At 40.8% G+C, this 25,497-nt stretch overlaps 3 protein-coding genes across 10 annotated transcripts in view; 1 reads left to right on the forward strand and 2 right to left on the reverse strand.

The window, feature by feature from the left end:
* shoc2 (SHOC2 leucine rich repeat scaffold protein) overlaps window positions 1-9,877 on the reverse strand; it is a 22,734-nt gene extending 12,857 nt beyond the window's left edge. For 2 of the 4 annotated variants that reach the window (XM_035407052.1, XM_035407049.1), the window contains exons 1-2: window positions 8,601-8,709; window positions 4-1,074 (exon numbers count right to left, since the gene is read on the reverse strand). In XM_035407052.1, coding sequence (XP_035262943.1) covers window positions 4-700 — 697 coding nt within the window. In that variant the 5' untranslated portion in view covers window positions 701-1,074; window positions 8,601-8,709. Of the gene's footprint in view, window positions 1-3; window positions 1,121-8,600; window positions 8,710-9,860 lie in introns of those variants that run through there. The other 2 variants (XM_035407051.1, XM_035407050.1) reach the window with 2 other exon arrangements.
* On the forward strand, window positions 8,720-13,195 carry bbip1 (BBSome interacting protein 1). 3 transcript variants are annotated; one of them, XM_035407058.1, is made up of 3 exons: window positions 8,720-8,811; window positions 9,913-9,991; window positions 11,911-13,195. In XM_035407058.1, exons 2-3 carry the CDS (start codon window positions 9,946-9,948, stop codon window positions 12,072-12,074), a joined length of 210 nt encoding a protein of 69 aa, XP_035262949.1. In that variant the 5' UTR covers window positions 8,720-8,811; window positions 9,913-9,945; the 3' UTR covers window positions 12,075-13,195. The 3 variants fall into 3 exon arrangements, with proteins under 3 accessions (XP_035262949.1, XP_035262950.1, XP_035262947.1); XM_035407059.1 differs by lacking the exon at window positions 8,720-8,811 and adding an exon at window positions 8,856-9,100; XM_035407056.1 differs by lacking the exon at window positions 8,720-8,811 and adding an exon at window positions 9,097-9,234.
* pdcd4b (programmed cell death 4b) lies at window positions 13,079-23,629 on the reverse strand. Of its 3 annotated transcripts, none has more exons than XM_035407054.1 (12): window positions 23,482-23,629; window positions 22,743-22,848; window positions 21,371-21,676; window positions 19,186-19,280; window positions 18,318-18,431; window positions 17,552-17,773; window positions 16,121-16,218; window positions 15,808-15,922; window positions 15,189-15,296; window positions 14,845-14,955; window positions 14,556-14,695; window positions 13,079-13,802 (listed from the first exon to the last, which is right to left on the reverse strand). In XM_035407054.1, exons 2-12 carry the CDS (start codon window positions 22,783-22,785, stop codon window positions 13,742-13,744), a joined length of 1,413 nt encoding a protein of 470 aa, XP_035262945.1. In that variant the 5' UTR covers window positions 22,786-22,848; window positions 23,482-23,629; the 3' UTR covers window positions 13,079-13,741. The 3 variants fall into 3 exon arrangements, with proteins under 3 accessions (XP_035262945.1, XP_035262944.1, XP_035262946.1); XM_035407053.1 differs by lacking the exon at window positions 23,482-23,629 and adding an exon at window positions 22,994-23,438; XM_035407055.1 differs by lacking the exons at window positions 18,318-18,431; window positions 23,482-23,629 and adding an exon at window positions 22,994-23,441.
* Window positions 23,630-25,497: the final 1,868 nt, after the last annotated feature.

A 25,497-nucleotide genomic window follows, 5' to 3' on the forward strand; every position in this document is an offset into this window, starting at 1 on the left:
CACCGATCTCGGCGGGCAGCTGCTTGATCTTGTTCTCCCGGATGCTCAGCATGGTGAGCTTGGACAGGTTCTTGATGTCCTTCTCCACGGCGGTGATGCGGTTGAAGCGCAGGTAGAGGGTGGTGAGCGACGTCACCCGGTACACCACCTCCGGGATCTCCCGCAGCTTGTTGTGCCGGAGGTCCAGCATCCGCAGCTTCTTCAGGTTGTCCAGCGAGTCGGGCAGGCTGGTGAGCGAGTTCTCGCTCAGGGCCAGCGTCACCAGGCCCGCCAGGCAGCCCACCTCGGCCGGGAGGCTCTGCAGCTTGTTGCTGTACAGGTAGAGTTCGGCCAGCTGCGTCAGCTCCTTGATGGACGTCGGGAGCATGTGTATGGACCTCTTGGAGAGGTCCAGGCGCATGGAGTTCTCCTCCCGGCACTTGTTGAGCTCTTTGATCACCTCCGCGTTGCTGGACTTCTTGCGGGTCCCCGGCGCCGGGTTGGGCCGCTTTATCGTGTTGTCCACGGAGAAGGCCACGGCGGGCGGGGCGCCTCCCGGCTCCTTCTTTCCTTCTTTGGCATCTTTCCCTTTGGTCTTGGTCTCCTTGCCGTCCTTGCCGAAGCCGCTCAGGGCCTTGCCCTCCTTTTCCCTTTCTTTTCCCAGGGGACCCTTGGGGTCCTTTTCTTTCGAGTCTTTGTCTTTTCCTAAAGTACTGCTCATGTTGACGTCGCCGTGCCCGAGTCGCTCATGGACCCAAAGTCTTTTCTTGTTCGTTTTGTTAAAAAAAAAAAAAAAAAAGTTACACGGGGAGGTGAACGTATATAAAAAAAAAAGATGCGCTCCTTTTTTATTCCGACGCGCGCGCGTGCGTGTCCGCCCGTGGACGCGCGCTTGAAAAAAGTCGAGAAAAAGAAAGCCTCGCTGTTTCCGAAACGGCGCTCAGAACTCCATGGGAAAGCTGACTCTCTGAAGCGGCTCGACTGCCGCCGTGACCATCGGCCGCATACTTGATTGAAGCCAGCGCAGTTCTCTCGCCCCGGGTTGAAGCGAGTTCAGATGAGAAAGGTCGCCAGGGCTCTCATCCTTTGGATCCGCTGTTGAATAAAACATGAGGGTCATTCGTTTCGTTTGCATTGTTCCCTGCCGGGACATGAAGGGAAAGTAAATATAAATACATAGACACAAACATGCATACTTCACAGACGACAATAAAAAGCATTAATGTAAAACTTAGTGACCAAGTCATAGCAAGTATGCGTATCAACCGCATAAATAACGAGACTAAATTTTAAAAAGACACCTGTGTCTTATTTTTGGTGACACAAATGGCAACCCTAGTCAAACGTGACTTCTTAGCCGCTTTAACTTGCCAGCGAGTCTATAGCGAAAATTGGGATAATTTAAACATCATGAATATGTTTGTATCTGCATGTTCCCTCTGAATCACTCCTTTTAGGAAACGATGGCATTCATTTCATTATTTTTGGCGTTTGAAGAGATTTTGAACCACAGCTGGATCTTTCTCTTCCACAGACTTCCCATTCATTCCGAAATGAGGCCTCACGGAGCCGTTTTGACGGATTCATCAAATCCGCAAAAAGACGCAGCCGAGAGCTGTCGCTGTTGACTCGAAAGGCATTCCTCAAGGTAGGAAAACGTATGAATGAGGTTTATTTTTAGGACGAGCTCTCCCTTTAACTGACTGTTTGATTTGCCGCCAAATGTCTTCCAGCCCGGGCTGTGAAAGATGGCCATTTCTACGGCCCAATGGACTGTGTAGCTCAGCTGGCGGGTAAAAGAGGTAAAAGAAGCAAGCAGCTATCTTTCACCTTCGCTGCTAGTCTTACTCCTCCAAATACTCCTCTCCCTCAATAACTAGCCCCATAATTCACACTGGAATTAGCCTTCAGCTTCATGCCATGCGACGCGAGTAAGTTTCAGTCCATGCGACGCGAGTAAGTTTGACGCAACTAACGTATGGGCGCACCACAAGAATTAGCCTACCTGCGTTTTGATAAAATACATAATTTTCTGTCTTGTGTTCTCCAAAACAAAAAAAGTCACAAAAAGCATAACTTATTGTAAGTGTTGTCAAGCTACTCAGATAAACGAAACCTGGTTTCATTTACAGTTATCATTTTAAGAGATGAGAATGTTTACTTGAGTAAATGAGTATTCCTAACTTGAGTCATAGTCAATTAGGAAAAACCCATGCTAGACTCCCCCAAAAATGTTAAACCAATGTATAGACTCAGTCGCATCTTGTCATAATGGGAAAATATAGATTTAACATGACAATTTAGCAGTTTTTTTCCCCCCAATTATTTGCACAATGTGGTTCATTAAATGGAGTTACAATATACTTTATATGGCTAACCTAATCCAATGCCCGTGTCCCCAATCATACAAAGCCACACTGTTTAAAGTCAATAATGGGCCTTTTCGGAAGAGCATAATTTCACCAGCAATTAAATGCCACTTGCTTAGTGAAAATCGTAAAACAAACAAGCTGGCTTATATAGGATCTATCCAAGATATTCCTAACAAAATTTTTGTTTGTCATAATTCTGCAGTTTGTTTGGGGTTCCAGTAGAAACGGGTCATTTGATAGTAAGCGACTGTTCTAACAGTATGTTTAATGCACTCAAGTGGTAATAATACATGCAAGTCAAAATTCTTCTTAAAACGTACCTTTAAGATAATGTTATTTATCACTTGCTTGTCAGCCAGGTACCGGCTAAAGGAAGCACGTATTAATCTGTAGTAAAAGTAAATTAGGGCCTTGATTGAAATTAGCTGCTATGTTTATAGCACAGCAATTCGGTTGGCTGCATCAACAACACTACCTTTCCAAAGGCAGAAAATAATGGTCTTTCACCAGTTGTGTTTCAGATGGTTTTTGGTTTTGGGAAGGACAGAAAAACTGGCAAGAAAAGTACAGATTATGTCATTCAAGCTACTGTTATAAAAAAGAAAAAAAACTCCTTATTACAGTTTCCAAAAAGGACCAGTGCAAATAATTGGCTTAGCCAATTTATTAAGTGAATGTAGCTTTTGTTAGCGCTTGGCTTCAACATAAAACCATCTCGGCTTGCCACAAAAGGTAGTCATCACCTCGATCTGAATCGGGGCTATTCCAAAATTGGCTTTAAACAAAGTTCACTGAGCACATGTTTGTAATAGGCATAATAGGGGGAGGAATTTTAACAAGGTTACCCTATACAAGACTTTAATAAGCATCATTTTAAAGAATAAATCTGACATAAAACCACAAATTATGCCTGAATGCTTTGTTTATATAAAACAAAAACATACAAAAAAAATTGCATGCTGGGTTCTCCTTGAAGATTCAAAGGTAAAAAGAAAACATAACAAAACAACAAATGTTAATAAAAGTCAAATAAAATTAAAAACAGAAATACTTTGTTTATATTTGTTTAGAATTTATACTGTGAGCCAATTAGCTATCTCGGTGATGTCACTGACAATGCACTGCATACAGCTAACCTTTCACCTGCCACCACACGTTTGGTTCAGATGATGCTTCAGCACACAATCCGACACTCACAACGAGAACTTGACTAGGGCAATGACTGAACACATCACCAAAGCTAAATAACAACTAAGCGCAGCAATGCATTTCTTACATTTATTTTTGGCCGACAGGAACAACTGGATGCTTACCCTAAAAACTTCTGAACCGTAAAAACCATAGCCTAATTCTGGAAGAAACCTAACGGCAAAATGTATGGAGGCACAAGCTTGGAGAGGTTTTTTTTTTTCTCAAAACAAGCAAGCCCACATCAGCGAGCGCTAGTGCTAGAAAATGTGTTGCATGCACCTCCCTCCATCTGTTGGGTTTAATGCTTTATCTGCAATCTTCGCATTTAAATTGCATGTGGTGAGGCGCTAAGTCAGTGGTTTTGTGGCGTGGCTGCACTGGATATGAAATCTTGCTCACCGCTGCCATAGCTTTTTTAAAATCTAAGTATTTCCATATGGTACATCTTTTTGGAAGGGACGCCATATTCAAGAGAGCTCAGTGAATGAATGCGTTGCTATGGTTTCATCCTCCCAAGCCCTCAGAACCATCAAGCCTGCCCACTTTGCTTGCTGATGACTTGTAAAAAAATGTAAGTTTCACAAGTGCTTCTTCTTATTGAAGGGTTGTATAGTTTATCCTCATATGCCAGGATTTAAGAGTGAACGTTTGTTTCAATGGCCAGTTCGAACACAATCTCTCTTTTATTTGCTGATCTATTAGCCCAATTCCAAGCAATCAACCAATGGGTTGTAAAACTTGAGCACTTGCTCCATTTCAAATACTCTTGCCCAGATCTAGGACACACAAAACATGCATTGTGTGGTTTAAAGCAGCATGTGAACATACATTTCCGTTGTGTTTTGTTTTTACCTCCACAACACGTCTTCTCCACACTTAACACACTGACCAGTTGAAAAGACCATGCTTGGCCACACATCAGAGCCGTTGAAAGGTTAATACCACAGAGATGAATCTTTGGGAGCAGTCTTCAAAGCTTATGCTCCCCGCAGGTCATGTGACCTTTATAATAAAAAGGTTCGATCACTGTACAAATGACAAAGCAATATGTAGTCTGTGGCAACATAGCCTTAAAGGGTTGTTCTCTGAAATTCACCGAATCTCAGACTACACTGCCCTGGAGTGTAAGTCATGGCCTCTTCTGCATTGGAAGCTTGAACTTGTGGATCTAAAATCCACACAAGACCAAAGCTACACATTTAAATCCTTCCAAAATAAAGTGACTGCTACAGTTGGGCCAATTGGCTGTTTTCAATACAAATATCTATTAGGATGGAATTGAAGGTTAAAATTAATGTTCTTTTTTACAAAAAAGGTAAGAAAAAAAATTTGGTTAAAAAAAATGCACAAACCAAATATACAAAAAAGTGCGTATGTGTGTGTTTACACACACGCGCACACACACACTTATTTGTATATGTGGTTAGTGCAAAGCAATGCACACCCATTTTCATTTACATAGACTAATTTATCATGTTGCTCATTCATACAAGGACATGAATAATGGGTTCAAGCACTGAAAAGTACACATATGGTTCAGTGCAACAAATCATATTTTGTTAGAGGCAAGTGATACAGTTTCTACTTTCAACTTTGGAAGGATAACCTCACATTCCAGTAAAGTTGGCAGTCATTATGTAACAGGGAGTCTGCTGTGAGTTTCAAACCATAGCTCTTGTCTGCTTTGAAAAAACACTGTAGGCCTAGCCTTTCCAAGCCAAAGACCAAGGTCTGCAGTTAAGGCCAGTAACTATTAAGGCTCCAAGACTTGGTAGTAGACATTAACAAGCTTCTTAAAGCTTTGCACGCCATGTGGTTCAAAGTCTGCTGTAAGGATATAATGTATAATAAGCATCTGATATGGATTAGTTTGATTTGTTTATGTTACCATAAGCTAAATCACGGTAAAACAATTTTTTTTTAAACTGCAATTTTCAACTAGTTTGTGGTTTTACAGTATTTCTACTCACTCCCATCAGTTCAATTTAAAATGGGAGAATGAACATACAGGATCGGAAACTGGTATTGTACTTTAACCCAAGTTGGGATGTGCACTTGCATTTTTAAGTTATTTAATGCTATCTGTTCAACAATTCTCTGTGAATTTACATTTTCCTGGCATTGATCTGCACCTCCTCAAAGAGAGTTAAACAAATGACAATTTCCTCAGATTTTTATTCTTGGCCAGAATAGCTGTGTATAAACAGTTTACACACTGACTCAATGATTAAACCACTTAAAATAAAATAAAACTTTTTGACAAGAACATACCAATCTTCAAAAACCAGAAACTGGGATGCATCTCCACTAATGGTAATACAACTAGGGGGATATTTTAAAGGCTGTAAAAATGTCATGATGTCATGTATAACAACAATGGTAGTATTTTTTTTTTTTTTTTGACAAGAGAAAAAAGGCTTACTTTGGGCTACAATGTCTTGTACTGAAGTAATGCAAATGAACCACCTTGCTTGAGAGTACAGTGCCCCACCTTGTATTTGAAACTTCAGTTTTAAGACTACAAATTCAGTCCCTTTACCAGTGCACACTGTTAAGATCTCAACTCAAATTGCACAACCATTTCCTCCACTTACCACAGGACTGTCCTTTAAAAATGAAAAAAAAATTAAATTCTCAATCATGATAATATCAAATGTGACTGCTCAACTTTATCAGTGACTGTTACAGAGACTACTACTATATGCTAGTAAGTACAACAAATAATCATATATTATACTGTAAGAATTCATATCATTTGATTTGAATGACATGAAATGGTATTCACTCAGTCTTGTTAAACAAGAGGAATATAATCAGAACATACAGTATGTTATTAAACATTTCAAATTTTTACTGAATCTTCCACTCTGCGACCATGCTGGTAAATCACTAGTTCCGAGGAAAAAAATAAAAAACCCTATTCACACTTTTTGCCATAGTTCCATACACACAGAACCCATATATTACTCGTTTTGCATTCATAATAATAATAATAATAATTACTCAAGTTATAAAATTAAATGTGAATGCTTGTGTAATACCTGGACATACACACCACAACAGGTATTGTTCACTAGTTACATATTAATTCAAGTCTATTCCATTCTCTCCATGGAGGGACTCAGGGCTACACTGCTAAAGGAAGCTCTATGACTTTTCCCTGGCCTGGGTATTGTTTTGATTAAATAACCATTTATGCTACGTTAGAAGAGCAATGTTGGATTTAACCCACTTATTTACCATGTGATATTCTCACCCCTTAAAAGACGCTACCATGTAGACAGGTATGCACAAGTCAGCTAACTAGCCGTACAGCAATCGCAGCTAGTCAGTATGATAACCCTCAAGACCTTTCCATGAGGAATGCAAGCTAGGTCTAACGCAAAGCTGGTAGGTAACGTTACCCACACGGAGCGCATCTAGCTACTCAGCTACAAAGCAACATGCACCTTGAAAATGATTAAGAAAATGCATATACCTTCGGCTTTAATCAATGACCACTGGCCAGTTCTTTGTCGAACAGACTTGCTTATCTAAACAGACAAATATTGCTGGGTAACGCTTGTTCTTACACGCACCGCATACCTTGCCAAACAACTGCTTTAGACACAGCTAGCAACCAACCAAATAATATATATATATATACAAAATCGAGCATTTCTAGTAAGGTCAGAGACAGTAACGTTATGCTAACTTGCATGGTAAGGAAATCGCGCTAGTTGGATAGCTGGTAAATGCCAATAGAGATATATAGCTAGCTAGCTAACGTTATGGGTAGGGTAATTAGCAGCATGATAACGTAAGCGGGCAACAGTAAAATCTTAAATAATCAATACCGATTTTCTAGCTAGCAGTTAGCAAGCCACCTAAACCGTTCCAAGGAAAACACACATAGCAAGCTAGATAGATAGCATTGGTAAATCTGAACACTCATGGAACAGCGAGAAAAGATTACCAGGTCTATATTTCTGGTAACCTTTTCTCACTGGGTGGAACTTATCGCTGTAGCTAGCTAGCAAAGAAAAATACACAAAGCAAGTCAGCATCAACCGAGCCATAACTAGCTACCCAGCTGTCTTGCTATCTTCCCTTCACCTACTCGCGACTACCAAGTATTATCGGTAAATTAGCTAGCTTACCTAACCAGCTACTAAAGACACTCGTCATTTAACTTAGCTAACCTGCTAATGATCACAAGCTGCACAATAGAAACCAACAGAAAACACAAGGCAGACAGAAGAAGCAAACCATGGCTGATATTTTAAGAGACTAACATTAGCTAGTTAACTAGCAATCTAAACAAATCCTCGCCCTTCCTCAATATACCAAACGCTGGACAGCTAGCCACCAGAGTTAGCGCTACGTAAGCAAACCAATGGACCACAGAAGCCAAAATAGAAGGACACCGATTTAAGATCATATCTTAAATTACCTAACGGTAGACAACCAACTAGCGACCTAAAGCTATACGCTGTCTTCCGCGGTTGCAAAAAAACAAGTCTTTCTACAAGCTAGCCACCACTCCACACCCGGAACTGGGCGCAGGGTTTTATCCTAGCTAGCTAGGCCCTCTAGAAGCAGCTGTCATCCGTAAAACACCGTCCCGGCCATAGTGAGCTCAACCGGGGAAACAAGCTGCAGCTCAAATACAACACCAGTCCGTATGCATTCGTCCGCTACAAGCAGTTAGCTAACTAGCTAGTTCCAGCTGAACTGACATCGACAGAGGGATGACCATTTTGGGTAAATTCTCTCTTTTGTTTACAGACAGACACTTGGCTATCAAAAGGCGGATTCCGCCACCTCGATAATATTCGTGGCGCCTTTCTTCGTTCCTCTACTGAATATGAGAAAAAAGAAAACACATTCTCCACACAGCGGCCATTCCGTAGCTAGCTGAACAAAGAATGTATTTTCCCAGCCTGTTACAATACAAAAATACTGCATCGTCCCTCACGAGAGGTGGTTAACCAAAATGGACCTTTATTCTCGTTCATGTATTACTGTACAAATAAATAAATTCATATTTATATGTATGTAGCAATATAACTGTTTTACCTTCAGAGGTGTGACTCCGCCATCCTTGCTTCCTCCTCCTTTTCTACACTGCTCTGGCTGGGTCCCCTCCCCTACCGTCACATTGCGTCACACGCACGCATTACCAGTATATTGCGTCACACGTACGCATTACAAGTGTATCGCCAAAGATACTTTGGCATCACGAGATTTTCTTTGACATAAAAGGTCCCTGGATAGGCAGCTTGCATTGGTAAACAATTGATTCTCTTTGACAGAAGAATGGTGTACTGCCGAATACGTAACGGAGGGAGCCATTCAGTTTTCTATCTACGTGTGTTCAGATAACGTTTGCATCTTATCTTGCTAGCTGGCCAACAATAAGTTTTTTTTTTCATTCGTGAAACACGTCATTGTATAAGCAAACGTTTGTTCTTAATTATCTCTGGCTATTTTATTTGATCTGAGTTGGGCCAACACTCACACCAGATTAACTAGTGTCTTAGTTAACCAGTGATGGACTACATGCACCACAAACCAAGGAAAGACAGAACTCTTTTCCTCTTCCTGTTTTGCTCGGACGTAGCTAAGAGGCTTTAGCGTCTCCGTGTCGCTAACGTTAATCAGCTAATTTCTCGTTAGCTATCTTTGTGTTCAGTACCAACACTCGATTGAGGTAACATTACTATGCATAGATGTAACCGAGATAAATGCAACTTGTTACATAGCTTGCTACCTGGTGATGTCGATTTGAATTTATTTAGCTTTCTGCAAAATGTTAGACTAGCTTGTCGGATTAGTACTAGTATATCTGGCGGTTACATTTCATTTTCATAGTGTTGATTGGAAACGTACAACTTTACGTTAGATTACGCTTTCTAAAGACTGTCAAGCATTACATCGTCATCTAAAAAAACTGGACATGAGTTGGCAAGACAGCTGAAGAGTTGAATGAATTGTTTCCACGCTAGCTAAACTGTTACATTCGTAGCTAGGTAGACTAAATAGTCAGAAACTAGCTTCCTAGACTAGCTAAACCAGTTGACACAACGATCCAGCAAATTAACGTTTACAATCTTCACTCGAATTCATGTTCTAGTTCTCTGTACACTTGCGTTATGAGCTCAATCGCGCAACCGTATTGTTTTTCCACAACAGACTAGCTAGCTAATAGAACATCTACACAATATTTTCGTTCAACTGGTGTTAGTCTGCATTAGCTAACCTTCCCATGATATCATAGGCTAAGTGAGTTTTAGTCACGTGTCCCAAGCATGAATGAATGAATAAACACAGAAATACCTTAAAATCAGTCAAGAAACAGAACCCTTATGTTGTCTTTCATTTCCTACAGTCTGGCGAGGAAAACGGATACTGACACCAGACCATGCCTGAAGTAAAGTCAATGTTCAGAGAAGTGCTTCCCAAACAGGGTAAGTTGGCTTACTTGCAAAGAATGCAGTGTTTGTATCAGCAGCTCGAGCGAACCGCTAACTTCGCAACGTGCAAATTGTCGAGATAATTTATTCCCTAACAAGGTATCCATTTCGCGTAAAATAAATTACTTGTATTGTTGTTTCACATACCAACTGGCATACGATAATATTCGGACTAACTTGTTTATGCAGTCGATCATGGCTAAATCTACGTAACATTTTACAATTATTTGTATTTGCTCTTGGGAATGGATCACATGTGTACGTCTAGAAAGCGAATTGACCTCCAAATATATTCACTTGGATAGCCTGGCATTGGCTGATCACATTGCTTGGCCGTGGTTTTTCAATTAGGTTGATTACAATCCCGGATTTAATTACAATATTCAAATATTTAAAATTTGCCTGAAAATGAGCAGTGGATCTGTAATACTTTGTAGAAGCATAACTTCTGGCCGCCTCACGTTTTGTACTCTTGTCAGAAAAATATTGTTTGCTGTCTTGCTGATTTGATTGTTATTTCATATCCATGGTTGTTGTAGTAGGGATACGTTTTGTCCACTCCTATGTTTTTCGCTGGAATGCAGAGGAAATAATAGAGTAGACATTACACTGCCTCGACGTCCAGTGTGACTGTTTATATTTGGCTGGACTGGAGCCAATGGAGAGGTAACATAACTGTGAACACCATGTTCTCAGAACGTCCTTAAACATTTACAAAAGATCGTTTATACTAAGCAGCACACAGATTGGCACTCGTTCAATGTGGCGTCCAGGCTTATGCTTTAACAATACTTAGTACAATTATTTTGGCCCCTGATCTAGTGGCTGGTACTAGACGTCAGACGATGCAGAATTAATCAATTTCAAATACATTCTTAACCAACAAACCAAATATTTTGATTTGACCTCGGGCATCAAGACCGTTGCGGAACCCATCCGTTAAAGTGGCATTGTGTGTGGGCCTAACCCAGTGATACTCATATCCGGTCTGTAGTACTGCTGCTTTTCTCTTCTGCATGATAGTCCATAGTCAAGTAATGTCACTGATTGGCCAGATATTACACTCACCTGTTGCATCAGGTTTAAACCAGTCCCTGATTAGAGGGGATGAACGAAAAACACCAGTATCACTGGCCCCCCAGGGCCAGAATTGAGTATCCCTTACCTATTCCCTCAATGCAGTGTACCATATGCACATACAGTCTGTAGTCTCAGTGAGTACATACATTTATACGTTGACTTGTCTGTATGACAATGCCCATGTTCCAGGTTTGTAATTACTTTAAAACTTCAGTTGTTTTTGGCTAAGTCTAACATTCTGGACTATACAAAGCCCCTCTATATGTCCTGGCTCTTGTTTTCTAGTAACAGTGTGTAGCAGGTTTCTTAGTTTCCATTGTGCACTGTGTACTTCCACATATATCACTGCCAAGAAAGTGGTGCAGGAATCATTAAACCACTTTGGATTAACTGTTGCTGTGCCACAAGGAGAAAAGAAGCAGCATACAATAACACAATCAATTTTTGCGTAAAATTTATTTATGAGAACATATATAGAATTCATATTCTACAACAGAAAAAAAAATGTGCCACTTTTCCATAGTTAATAATTTCATAATTAGAAATGTACAATTTGACAAATGTGTGATAGTTTAGTCACTTAGCCCATAAAATAACCACAGATTACACACAGCTCCTTACAGCTAAGTAGGTTAGTGCATACACAAAGAAAAATGCATCAAGGACGGCAAATGGTGTTTAGAAATAGTTACTACATGTATGTATCTATCTATCTGACCATCCAACAGAAATGTTATGTTTCTGTTACTCTGTATGTATAGTTTTCATAGGTCTTCAGCACAAAATAGAGAACTGTGAGCCTAATTAGTGACACCCGTTTTTCTCTTTTTTAGGGCAGCTGTCCATGGAGGACGTGCCCACCATGGTGCTCTGTAAGCCGAAGCTGCTTCCTCTGAAGTCAGTCACCTTGGAGAAACTGGAGAAGATGCAGCAGGAGGCGCAGGAAGCAATTCGGCAACAGGAACTGGCGCAGAAGGACAAGCCCGAGTCACTGTAGGGCCACCAATCAAATGACTGCATCTGCCTGACCAGGGATACATGCGTACAACTGTCTACTCACAACCTAATATCTTAACATATCACAGTAGCTGGTCCACCTGGTGTGTAAGGTGGCCATCAGGTTGAGTGTATAGCACTAGCTGGTAGTCTTTAATATATCAGTTTAGTTACTTGTATACTATATGTACAGTATTTTAAGCATACTTATGTATTGCTAATTTCATAACTTTACACAAATTTCTTTTACATGTACTGGCTGATAAAATCTAACAAGGGGGCAAATCCAGTCCTTGATAGTTTTGCCTCCCCATATCCATGTAACATGGTATAAAAAATGAAGAAAAAAATGGAACAAAGTGTGCAATGGACCTTATTGCATTAAAACATTGCATTGAGGTATATTTATTGGTTATTAGATCATTAGATCTGCTGAGTATTTTTTTATTGACTGACCATATTTCCCATTTTATTCCTTTTTTGTCTCAGTTATGTTCAATACTGGAAAATATTGCTACTTAACTCAAAATGCTCTCTGTGACTAATTGTTGTCACTCAAGCAATGGCCCCAATACGGTGGCAAATACATGTATACTTTGAATGTTAATGTTAGTGTTTGGAGGTCTGTACATATGATTTCTGAAGCTTTTTTAAAAAAATATATAAAATGTTTTAAACAATCTGGGTATGTCAGTGCAATTGTTACCTGTGCAACAGATTTGGATTCAGAAGTAAAACATGTTCAATTCTTTCCATGTAACTGACATTCATATCAACAATTGCTCAGTCAGAATCGATTCAATCCAAAAACGTTATAGTACCATAGCATTTTTCCACATCCTTATTTCAGTTTTGAAATAATACCAGCTCAAATAGTTAGCATTTAACTGATGTATCCAAAAGTGGCTGACCAAAACAGTTCTTTGTGAGTCATTTAAAAATTCAAACACCTACCTTCCCCCAAAAGAAATTTCAGAATTTAAAAATCATGACATGACACAATGGTCATTATTTATTTATTTATTTGCAGTTCATTTCATGTTTTGAACATAAACAGCGAGCAAGACTGGGTACATTTCACTCACCAGTGTTAAAATATAAAAATAAACATTCTGGACACCATTTTGTGAAACGGACCCTCACTGGTTTCCTTTGCTCTGCGTCCTGTTGCCTTCAGTTTTGCCTTCCGTACAGTGAAAAATTCCAAGCACAGCATCTATAAACAATAGCAGCTTATAAGGGGAGTAACTGCTCTGAACAAATGTGCCCCCCCCCCTTTAATATAAAGCTTTATACACAAAACCAGTGACTCTTGTACAAACACTACGGTCAGGGAAAAGGGAGTGGCAGTGGGGGAAAAAAAATCAATACAAAAAAAACATGGAATGACTACGTCATTGAAAAGGTCTGGCACTTTGAGTTAGCTTATTTGCAGACGTCGGTCAGGTATGCTTACATTTACCTCCTAACAGAAAAAAAGAAAAAGTACCTTTAATTTCCAGAACACCCCCCCACCCCCACATTTTTTTTTTTATTTCCCCAAAAATGTACATTCTTTATCAATGAAAGGAGTGTTTGGTACCCAAACCGTTATGACAAATATCTGAATTGTACAAATGAGCTCCAGTTATCTGAATACTCCTGGCACATGGTTCCCAGAGTTTGTGCTCAGTAGCTCTCCAGTTTAAGACGACCGCCATCCCCTTCGCTCACAAATCTCTTGCGACCTCTGGAAAACGAACATACGGAACGTGAGATTAGTACGGCAGTACATCTCAGAAACGGGTCTGTAGGGACGGATTATTTTTTGTGGGGCCGTTTATGTTTATATCAGTTAGGGTAAATTATTCAGATATTAGGATGTAATTTCTTGCATAGTTATGAGAATTCTGTACTGAAATAAGACTTGACAATCAGTGATCATATAGAATTATGTGGGGAGCAAAGCTGAGATCATAGAGGTCATAGCGCACTTTGTACCAAGGCACTACAGGGTTCCAAAGAGTTAAACAAACTGCAAATCAAAAGATATAATTCAGTCAGATCCATAAAGGTTCATGAAAAAGGTACATTATGCCATTACATCTCATTTTATAATAGTTTATCATTTGCTGGACAGAGATTTCTCTTAACAAAAGAGTGGCATTCCAGCATTGTGCATTTTGAATATTCACAGACAGCATGGTCATAATATTATCCATAAAGCAAAAAAAAAAAGAAAAGAGAAGAAAAGATGGATACTGTGAACTTTGTTTTTGTAAAAATCCTGAATGCACATGGAAGTTCGTCCTTATTTGTTGTTGGAACTGTACAGAATGCACATAATCCAGGAAATGGTGAATATACGGATGCATGTAATGGCACATTTTGTGTTTTGTTATTTGCACACAAGGGCTCAATCTGATTTCACATTGACAGTGCAGCAAAATCCTAAAGGACAATACTGGGGGGGGGGGGGGGGGGGGGGGGTAAAAGTACCTACCGAGAAGGACAGAGGTCCCTCATTCTTTTGTCTATAATACCAGCGCTGAAACTCTTCTCCACAAACTGCTCCAATACAGCATACGCGCAGGGTACATCAATGTTGATTTCTGCTATTTCCATGTAAACTCTTTGATACCCCTGCATTTAAAAAGTGAACAACATTCATTAATCACAATGACGAGCAGATTAGAGATAAGAAGACCAAATTGATACAATACCACGTCATTATGCAACTGGCAGAATTTGTAACAGCGATATAATTTCCAAACACAAGAGGGCGCCATTACCCTTCTCATTTGGTCCACAGTGATCACAGAGGACTCCCACAGGAACTTCAGCAACTGCAGAACCATTTTGAATATTTTGTCCCCTTTAGACTCTAAGACCATGACTATTGCCTAGTATTGGAACAGAACAAAAAAAAACAGAACAGTCAAATTTATTGATTCATCTACCTATTCCAGGCCCACCACATTACGAAAAATGAACATGCTGACAATTGTTTGATAGTGCAGTCCATCTAACTTTTTTTTTTTGCAATAAAAACAGATTTTAAGGTTCAAATGTACCAGTGCTGTAAATTATTTTCTGGATCCATTTTTTTTCCCAAAAAAATGCACGAGGGCCTTACCTCATAGACAAACTCATGGTGGAAGTGCGGAACCTCCAGCTCTCTCAAACATCTCTCTGCCTCCACCACATCTCCAGATAGAAGATACTCTTTCAGAAGCAGATTAACCTGATACAGACACAACGCAAGCACGCGTAAGCAAATCCTGGCCAAGCCAAAGTGGCAGCATTGGGCTAAGCACGTGAGAAACAGATAAATTATAATTTAAAGCAGTTGTTTGAAATGTTCAGAGCTCTCAGGAGAGTGGGAATATGGAATTTTGTGTGTCACATGCTCAAGCTTGCAATTATATTTATAATAAATATCCACCATGGAATGAAAAATAATCTCATGAAATATGAAAGTAAAAAGTCTACAGCAGATTTCATATCCAGATAAATGTTCTTCATTTTTAGGAGTCCTTTCTTCATATATTGATGCATTACATTCCTTTTTTGCTAATATTATTCAAAAGTTGATTAATTTTTTGACAGATGAACTTTAATTTGACATACATCAACATCACATAATATGCAACCCTTGAATAACACTTAGAACATGTATGTTACATGCTACCCATAAACAGGAGGTGTTATTGGGGAATGAACAGTCCATCACACTGCAAGCCCACGCCCCTCACCTCTTTGATGAGCTGGGTGACAGGTCTCTGGCCCCCGCCCGATCCCCAGAGGTTGTCTATGCGGAGTCCCCCCCTGCTCATCTTCAGCAACACGGTCGCCCTGTCCAGCGCTGCCCTGTCAATCAAAGTAAATTCTGCCATTCAAAAGTAATCTTGGCATTCACTGTTTGTTATACCATATATTATATGGATGTGAGGTGCACTGAAGGAATATTAAAATAAAAAGTCATGGTTACATAAATACATATTTCCAGCACGATAAGAGACGAGGCTGTGAATGTCTAAGAAAGATAAATATTAGAAAAATCTATACCTTGCATGCTCACAGTCCACTTTCCCTTTGTAGCTCTCAATGTAACTTTTGGACAGGATTTCATCCCTGACTGCTCGAGCAATGAACTGGCCAACAAGCTGCAATACAAGGAAAGAAAATGCACGCGTTAGCTTCAGGCTGCATTACATAACATTACGGCAGCAACGCGAGTTACCGCACTCTCAGCCCAGTGACAGCCAGCTGGAATATTTATGGCCGTTACTGCAAAATAACTACGTTGCCAAAGAGGATGCCGTCTCCTCTGTGGTCCAATCTGGTTCACACTATTATAATGTACCCACATTTTACTCCGGAAAAAATAAAATATGGGCCTTTACGAAATGTGTACGATAAAATGAGCCGCTAGGGGCCTGTGCAGTCCGTAGCGTAACGCTGGTAACGAGGCGGCGTTTATTTGTTTACCGCGAGCCGCTCGTGCAGTGACTCGGACAGAAGAAAAAGCTGGCCTAGTGATTCTGAAGAGAACAAAGGCTGCGGTCAGCTGCCATTGTCTCTGGGCAGACTCTGTGAGAGACTGCTGCGCATCTGCCTGGGACTAAGCTCGCCCTGTTTGGGAACGAGAGAGAGAGAGAGAGCACAACAGAGAAAGTGAAAGAGAAATACAGAGAGTGAGAGAGAAAGCAAGAGAGAAAAACAGAGAAAAAGAAAGCAAGAGAGAGCAAGAAACAGAAAGTGAGAGAGAGACAGCAAGAGATCGAAAGAGAACAAGACAGAAAGATAGAGAGAGAATGACAGAGAAAAAGAAAGCAAGAGAGAGCAAGAAACATAAAGTGAGAGAAAGAGACAGCAAGAGATTGAGAGAGAACAAGACAGAAAGATAGAGAGAAAAGAGAACTCGAGAGCAAGAGAGAGAAAGAGACAGAGAGGGCCCTTTAAACTCCCTACGCTGAGCCAGCAGTTTGCTGACACAGAGACAATGGTGAGAGAGCCCTGCGTCTCTGCGCCTGAAAGAAAAGAGCTGAAACTCATCTCTGGCCGACCGAGGTGCAGTGACATCAGAGCCACCCGCTGCTGAGCCGACCTCACAGCGCTTCCTGTCAACCACAGCCACATTCGTTCAAAACAAAACAAGAAAAAAAAGAGAAGCTGCAGAACGCAGGAACAGATCACGAGCTGTAACATCACCGCTAGACTAGAAGCGATTGCCAGATGATCGCCGTCAAATTTCAGCAAGCTTACTGTTAACCAAGCCAGTGGGTGACTTTTTGGACAGAGGAGTCCAGTGATTTCATGGGACCTTCTGCCGGGTCCCCCCTTCAGAACAGAATAAAGTCGGCTGGTTTTGTATTTGTTTGATAGTTTCCTGTGTTGGCGTCGAGGCCCCCCAGTTATGTTTGCTTACCCTCTCTCGCTCTCAAATGTCACATCAATTTAACCGAACGCCCCCCTACCTCCCGGCGGCACTCTCACCTGCGGCGCCCCCGGAGTGTCCAGCACCAGGTCCGGGAGCTCGCGCAGCAGCTTGTGGAAGGCGGTCTCCACGTCCCGGAGGGAGAGCACCCGCCCGCACAGGTCCGACAGCAGCCGGGACGTCAGCTCCCTGTGGCTGGCCTTGGCCTCCAGGGCCAGGGACACGGCCAGCATGGGCACCCCGCTCCTCATGTGGCCCAGGTTCAGCTCCGCCAGCAGCTCCTGGAGGGCCCAAACCCACACCGCCGGGGGCAGAGCGGTAACACTTCATTATAACGAGACGCCGCTTCATTATTACTGCGGCCTTCCCACCTTCCAGAGCAGTTTTCCTCAGGACGAGCGCGTGTCATGGTGACACATGACAATAAGGCTTCCTATTGTGGACATTATGCAAATATAGGCTGTTAAAAACGGTAAAGGCACTTGCCAAAAGAGCAGGCTGGCCCCATGGCTGAGACAGCACAGATTTATGACTCACGAGGGGGGGGCTTAATCAACTAGGACCTGAAGCCTGCTGTTGCAGGACACAATTGACTCCCTCTAGAGGTAGGGCGAGTTTAAGTTGGCCAGGGTGTCTTGGGTGGCTCCCGCATCAGTTCTCCCCAATAATACACCTAGACCACACAGGCTACCATTTCACACCAGTGAGACTTACTTGCCAATTGTTTTAGTGTGTTCATCTTGGTTCCAGAGGGTGGCAAGAAAAACTTTTATTTATTTATTTATTTATTTATTTTAATCTAAGGTGAAGACCTTTCAGACTTACCGCCACTTCACTGGTGTCCCCGTGCTCGAAATACTCCTGCACGATTGGTGTTACCGTCTTCTCAAAGTCTTTCTCATCCAGAGGCAACACCACGGTCTCATACACACAATTTTCCTAGGATGCGGTTCAATCCATCAGTGGCACAATTCACAAACGGAAAGTTACGATCCCTAACCAAGTCCTAGGACAGACCTACACCCTTTCCCCCCATTTTGTCCAAGCACACTGACACACTTCAGATTTTAAATCTTTTTTTTTTTTTGGTCATGCTGATGCATGACAGATCAACCCATTAGCATTATAGGTGCTGGTCTACTCAAAAAGCAAGTTGGCACAAGTTGTCAGCAATAAAGACTGAGGAGGTAAACACTTAAAGGTCAACAGTTATTGCTGCTCGCCGGCACACTGCCAGGAGTAGGCAAGGGTACACTACGAACTGTAATAAGGAGTCTTTTATCTTACAAACGTTCAGCTTTCGATTACAGGCAATGTCCAAGCTCTCAAAACAATATAAGGCGATGATAACATTTAGTGTGGTATTGCAAGACATTGTGGGTAATGTGAAGGGAGAAGCAAACGTGTTTTATTGGCTCCAACTTACGTGACCCTAATTCTAGCACTGTGAAAATGACCTAATTTTAAATTGGCCCCCCATTATGAAATCTGTTAATTTGAGAAATGCTAAGCAAACCAAACTACCCAATGCATTTGTCAATATAAACACAATACCTCACAAAAGACACACCACTCAACTACACCGTGAACTTAGAGAGGGGAGACTAGGGTACAGCAATGCAAAGACTAGCAGCACAAAAGATGGTGCAATCTCCAAATTGTTTGCCGGCATGCAAGTACTAAGGGACATTACCTGGTCTTCATCATAATTTGGGTCTTTGACGTCCACCTCCTCAAGGTCGTAGACCTCTCCTGGTGGTCCCCAGACACCTTTACCCCCCGCTCCACCTGTGAATGAGGGATACATAAAAGAAGCTCTAGAAGTTCTCACTGCAGTTCCCACAAGTGGGGGGGGGGGGGAATTCTACCCAGAATCACGTGTTAACTTCGGAATTGGCTGTATTTGACAAGCCACATTACAGTCATTTATTTTTCTCTGAAAATCAAAGTGCAGTTAATTTTCTTTGGTCAACACTCAGTAATCAGTCATGCGAACTATCCGTTAGAACGTACAAGCAATCTGGAGCGTGGCTGTGAACATTTCCATCAAAGCAAACATAAATAAGCAGAGAAATGTAGGTTTAACCATGTATCATCCAAAAATAACCTAATTGTAGCATACGGTCAGAGTGAATTCCCTGGGAGCAAAGGGAACAAGATGAAATATAAGTTTCTATTTTCATAAAAGTAAAACCGATGAACTTCCTCATCTGACAAATAGAAAAAGACTGGGTCGCACAGGAAATAAATTGTGTATAAACTCCTATGGAAAATACAGAAACCCTGAAAGAAATGGAAGCCCTGGCCAATATCTCAGTTTAGCAGTCATGTCAGAGAACAGACGTCAAAGATGAACAGTCTGTTGGTGATGCACTGATAACTCAGAATTCCATACTACATTGTTAAAGAACTGTAGATAAGATCCATTTAACAGAAAAATGTGTAACTGGCTTTACAGCGCAAAGCACGAAAACCTGCTTGTGCGATACCGCACTGTATCACTACGTATGCACACAAAAAGAAACGACAACCCAGACACGGCTCTGTGAAGCGGAAAAAAATACCTTACATAAGTCTGTGTGCATAGTGTGTAATATGCAGCCATGACCTTTTCTTTTTTACATATGTGCCTTTTACCCCGTAGACCTCCCTTTCCCATTGCATAACCAGAGCTCCTTCCACACACTGTTGGCCTACATTAGCTGAGGGGCAGTGTACTGTAAGCAGGAGGAGAGATCGATGTCAGGTATTTCACTGGTGAGACACAAGGCAACATTTGCCTGACCAGTACACACAGACTGATTTGCATTTAAGAAGCACTGTCCTGGAGCAAACTGTCATCATGTTTTAGTCTTCCTTTAGGCCCCCCTTACCTGGAACACATATCTATAATTAGTTCAGTCAACTGTGCAGGCCCTTTTCAGTACATCTTGTTCCTTCACCGCCAGGGGAGATTCCACATCAACCGAGAATATTTTTGTTTCGGTAGCAAATTACAGTCGAAGAAAATCTTCAGAGAGACGCTCGCCAGTACACGACAGGGCCCAAATTGCAGTTGTTGGGATTACATAACCAGCAAGATTAATAGCCGCGCTAAGTCAGACGGCATTAGCAGGGGATGCCCGGATATAAACAAGACTTGGCACACGCCTGTGTTATTAGTGCCTGGATGACCAGTCGTCTCATGAAACACCTCCTGTCTTAGATCTTCGTGTGCTGTCCGTTTCATGAAGGCCTTTGTGAAAGCCCTACTTTTCTATAGAGATTAGTACAATTCAGTCTTCAAAACCACAAAATTGGCACTTCAGCCATCGCCCTGTAATAGCCTGGTAAATGCTGTTTTATCATGTAGCGCTCTGCAGCAAAATGGGTGCATCTGCTCAAACAGTTGTGATTTGACAGCACAGGCCACCCTTTAAAGGAGGCCAGGTGGTAAAGTCCCTTCGTGAAAAAAAACTGCAAGATGATTTTTATCTGTTGACAATGCTTCCACTGCACTTGCACCAGCTTAATCATTAAGCTTAATTCCTTTTATTTACAGTGTTACAGCCACTGAGCACACTGCCCAATAAAAACAGGCAGGGACTTTTTTCTCCGTTGTCTGCACACAAATACATTGTGGGTATTGTTCCAATTTGATGGCAACTCAGATTACACCAAAATTACAAAGTGCCCTATTCGTACTGGAGCTACAAACAGTTATCATTTAAAGGCATATTGCACAGATACTGCAGATCTTATTGAACAGAAGACGTTTTAATGTAACTGAAGATAAATAAGGTCACAGTCAACAGAAGTAAAGTATTTCAAAATTGAAATATTATCCTACCATTTTCTCAATCTCAGTCTAGTACCAACAATCACTCCAGAGTACGTACCTTTCTTTGGCAAGCCCCTCCCTTTGCCCATTCGAGACCTTCTGTCCAGCAGTTTGCCCTTGGGGCTGGTGGGAGGTACAAGAGGGCCACGGGTGCTGTCCCCATTGTCGCTCAACGAGTCCCCCCGGCCAGAGTCCCTGGAGGAGTTCTTCCTCAGCCTCCTCTTGGCCTTGGCCTTCACCCTGGCCTCATGAATGGACGACGTGGGAGCGGCGATCCAGTTCCCGTTGATCTCGTTGTCAACCTTCCGGACGACCCCTCTCTCCTCGTCGCCGGAGAGAAAAGAGTCGCTCAGGTCGTCCGCCTCTGCGTGAGGAAGGAATGAAACGTCAGGGCGCACTCTAAATTTCACCGCTATGGCCAATAAACATCTAGAAATTCCTAAAAAGTATTGCATGATCTCTATGGTGATCGGTTTAGCGGCAGGTGAAATTGTGTCAGAGTTGTCTCATCCCAAATAACCTTACATCTCCCTACACAAGTGAATTCCTTGATATTGTTTTGAGGCCAAGACAACACAGAAAAACAATCATAATTATCAAATATACTTGCAAGCATAAACCCTTACAAATGAGTAGAAGTGAATCAAATCCATTTTCAGACAGAAGCAATCAACATTAAGGTAGGCCAATATCTCAGTATATCGGGCATGCAGGAAAACAGATTTCAAGGATTAACAGCCTTTTTATGACAACACAATTGATAACTGATAACAGAATGCTAGACTGCTTGCATAAGTATAACATATTGGATTTAATACAAACCATTATATATATATACCACTGTCCAAAAGCTGTGAATGCACAATGAATATAGTACACACAACGTTCTACAAAATAATTATGAACGAGTATCAGAAAGACTAGCACATTAAACTATTTGGAGACTCACACATAAATGTACCTAATCAATTATGTATTATTTTTATTTTTATTTCATGACGCCTACCTCTATCAAGACAAATTCTTTACGTCAATAAATGTGTAAAGCACAGGCACGCCTTGCCATTCTATTTTTTTATTGACATTCCTTAAGCCCGACATAATGTTACATAACAAATTTTGTTTATTGTGACAACCGGGACCAACTTACCATAACGGAAGCAACTAGGTCTTTGTTTTGAATGATAACGTTAGCTCATTATATTTCATGTTTAGGAAAGTTTCTTACACTAGAATGACAATCCTTAAAAAGTACTGAACAGACTGAATACCCGGAGCTAGTTAGACCAGTATATACACAAGTCACCAATGCATGACAGAAGTAGGGCATACCATTTTCTAGGGAAACATACTTTATTATTATTATTTTAAATCACTGACGGACATACAAACCTGCATTTTTAAACATACCAGATGTATAATTAACTTACCTACTGGGTTAGCATTAAGCCATGCCTCGCATTCAGTTGCCATGGTTTTAAAAAGTGAAATGCAGCAAAAATAAAAACGTGCGGTGAAGAAAAAACCTCTTGACACCTAAAATAGCAAAGTAAAAACGTATTTTATTTTGCTCCTACAGTGTTCTGTGCTGTTTAATCGTTAGCTGGTCAAGACTCAAACCTGAACTGCCACACATATCCATTTAGAATCCTTTTAGATGCATGCCAAAAACAAAGCTCACCCAATTCCCTGTCCACCCGCTGCAGAGCATGCAACAATAATTTCCGGCTCAAATCAGTTAAGATCGACAGCCAGCTAACTCTATCACTGCAATATCCCTAACGTCTTGTGAATAGGTTATATAAAAAATGCATCTTGAACTTGCTGGCGATCTAAGTTGCATGCGTAGTATATTGTCCATGCAAACTGTGCAGAATATTGCATTCTTTGTCGACAATAAACTAGCCAACTACCAGCATACGCATAAACTTTTATTGCTCACATGAAATTTGCTAGCCTGGGGCAGGCTTGCAAGTTGTTAGGTTTTGCTAACTCGCGATCAGCTGCTGATAGAAATAATCAAATAATTGCGAGCTAGCGTACTAATATATTCAGAACGTAGACAAGGCCAGTTAGCAAGCTAGCTAGAATGTTATCATATTTACACGAATGCATTTTGCAGTCACTAATGTTCTTTACAGGAACTAAAATGGTAAACAAATCACTTACCAGTCAATACCCTGTCTAAGCTGTAAGTTGAAGTGTGTTGCTGCTGTTTTTGTGTTCTCTGCCCAGCAACACTGTCATATGACGCCATTCTTCAGATTTCTTATTGGTCTACGTGTGGAGGCGGATGAGGCGAGACACCAATGGGAACGACCCAGGAGGATTCTTTTTACATATTTCTGTAACAGGATATAACGTTAGCTGGATAGAAAACAATTTGGAGTGTGCTGCCATCTGCTTTTGGTGGTTCGCCAGCGATAACCGCATGATGCATCAAATTTTGGATTGTGTTACTTTAAAAATTCGAGCATTACATTAGATTACAGATGATGTCTGCAATGATGTTAACGTTACTATTTTCATTTTAGTGCTTACGCAAGAAGTATCTGCGATAAGTAAAAGAAAAAACTGTCATTTAAATTGACAACGACTTGCCATGGTGATGACTTCATGGATTGTTAAAGTTACGTAACCGAGTACTGTAGCCTGCCTATTCCATGTTCAGTGTTGGGCGGTCTCAAAGGCGGACGAATAAAAGCTGCCTTGTGTGGACGAGAGGAAAAAAAAAATGTTACATTACATGGATAGAAAAAGGGAACTATTATTGATAGGTTTCATAATAAAAATCTTCTCTCCCACCGAGCGTGTATAAATTAGTGAAGGGGGAGGAGGACGATATTTGGTTACGTAGAGTGAACCGAGATGTTTTAAAACCTGTGAGCATTTGAGACTGTTTCCCTTCAAATAAATATAGCTTATATACTGAACGACATATTGCTTTATTTGGAGACAAACATACTGTATTTCTTGGCGTTATTGTTATTGTATTTTTACAACATTCACGTGTTCACAACTCGCAATAGGTCTACGTGATCAGTGCACAATGAATTTCGAATGAATCATAACATGACTTTCGTGGTTATATAGGGAACATAATAGACCTATTTAATTGGTATGCCAAGGATAATGTTGAATTATTCCCGTTTTCCCAAATCATTTTGCTGACAGTAGTCATCTATTGTCAGTGATGGAGCTAACCTTATGGTGATAGAATGATTTTAATGGTTTTATTAATAAACAAACTACTTCTATTTTTCACATAAGAATTAACAAATGATTCAAGAACAAGCATGATTTAAAAGTGAGAGTAGAGTTTATACTGTATGCGGTGTATTTATTGTAAATACAGTCACAAACATACTTTACAGAATAGAAAGGCCAAAACGGGATCCAAATCACCACATGGGGGAGCAATTTCCTTGAATTTGTCGTAACCCTTTTGTTTGGAGCTTGACTACTTCCTGTTTTAGTTTTTTTTTTTTTTTTTTTTACTTATAGCCCGCTACTTCCTGCCTACCTACTTGATTAGGCTTTTATTTTGTGTTTTTATACAGCCCAGTTAAAATTCAGCTCCATGCGTCCTTGTTTATGAAGTCAGGTTTATGGATGATATAAAATAATTTAATAATTTTAATAATAATTTGGGGGATCAAACTCTCCACATTATTCCTGCTTCCTGTACATCAACTACAGTCCTGGACTGAATTAAAATTACTGCTAACATAAATCTGTTGTTGGATCCATCAGGCCCAACTGATAAATTTCACTATACTGCTAGCTTTAGTCACCATCCAAGGGCCATCATATAACATAGTTTACGATATATATGTATAAATATAAACATTTATCTCATCTTCATCCTTCCTCATGTACTGTGAATTTGATTACCTGTTGTTCCAGATACTGGCTGATGGACAGGTCTATGCAATCTCAGGGACAGGAATGCTGAAGAATATAAGTGAACACCATTGGCATGAACTGTCAGGTGGCATTTACAAGTATCTGAGGCCTCCCAAACCTTGTACTTGTAAGTAAGTACATGTATTAACATGTAGTATAATGCCTTCATTATTGACAGGTATTATTTTCCTGTCAATTGTCGAGAGCAGAGTGATGAAATGCAAGAGCACGATTCCTTCAGCTCTCATCTAGATTTCCTTTTCTCTCATGCAAAAAAAT

The sequence above is a fragment of the Anguilla anguilla genome, chromosome 2, assembly GCF_013347855.1.
Source record: "Anguilla anguilla isolate fAngAng1 chromosome 2, fAngAng1.pri, whole genome shotgun sequence".
NCBI classification, from domain to species: Eukaryota; Metazoa; Chordata; class Actinopteri; order Anguilliformes; family Anguillidae; genus Anguilla; species Anguilla anguilla.

Excerpts from the sequence above, each read along its gene's own strand:
- pdcd4b (XM_035407053.1), bottom strand. The coding sequence starts at position 23,023 with ATGCTCTGCAGCGGGTGGACAGGGAATTGG. Across the intron at positions 21,677-22,742 it reads GCTTAATGCTAACCCAGTAG|AGGCGGACGACCTGAGCGAC; the intron begins GTAAGTTAATTA and ends TTCCTCACGCAG. Across the intron at positions 19,281-21,370 it reads GAGGGGCTTGCCAAAGAAAG|GTGGAGCGGGGGGTAAAGGT; the intron begins GTACGTACTCTG and ends CCTCATTCACAG.
- bbip1 (XM_035407058.1), top strand. The coding sequence starts at position 9,946 with ATGCCTGAAGTAAAGTCAATGTTCAGAGAAGTGCTTCCCAAACAGG. Across the intron at positions 9,992-11,910 it reads AGAAGTGCTTCCCAAACAGG|GGCAGCTGTCCATGGAGGAC; the intron begins GTAAGTTGGCTT and ends TCTCTTTTTTAG.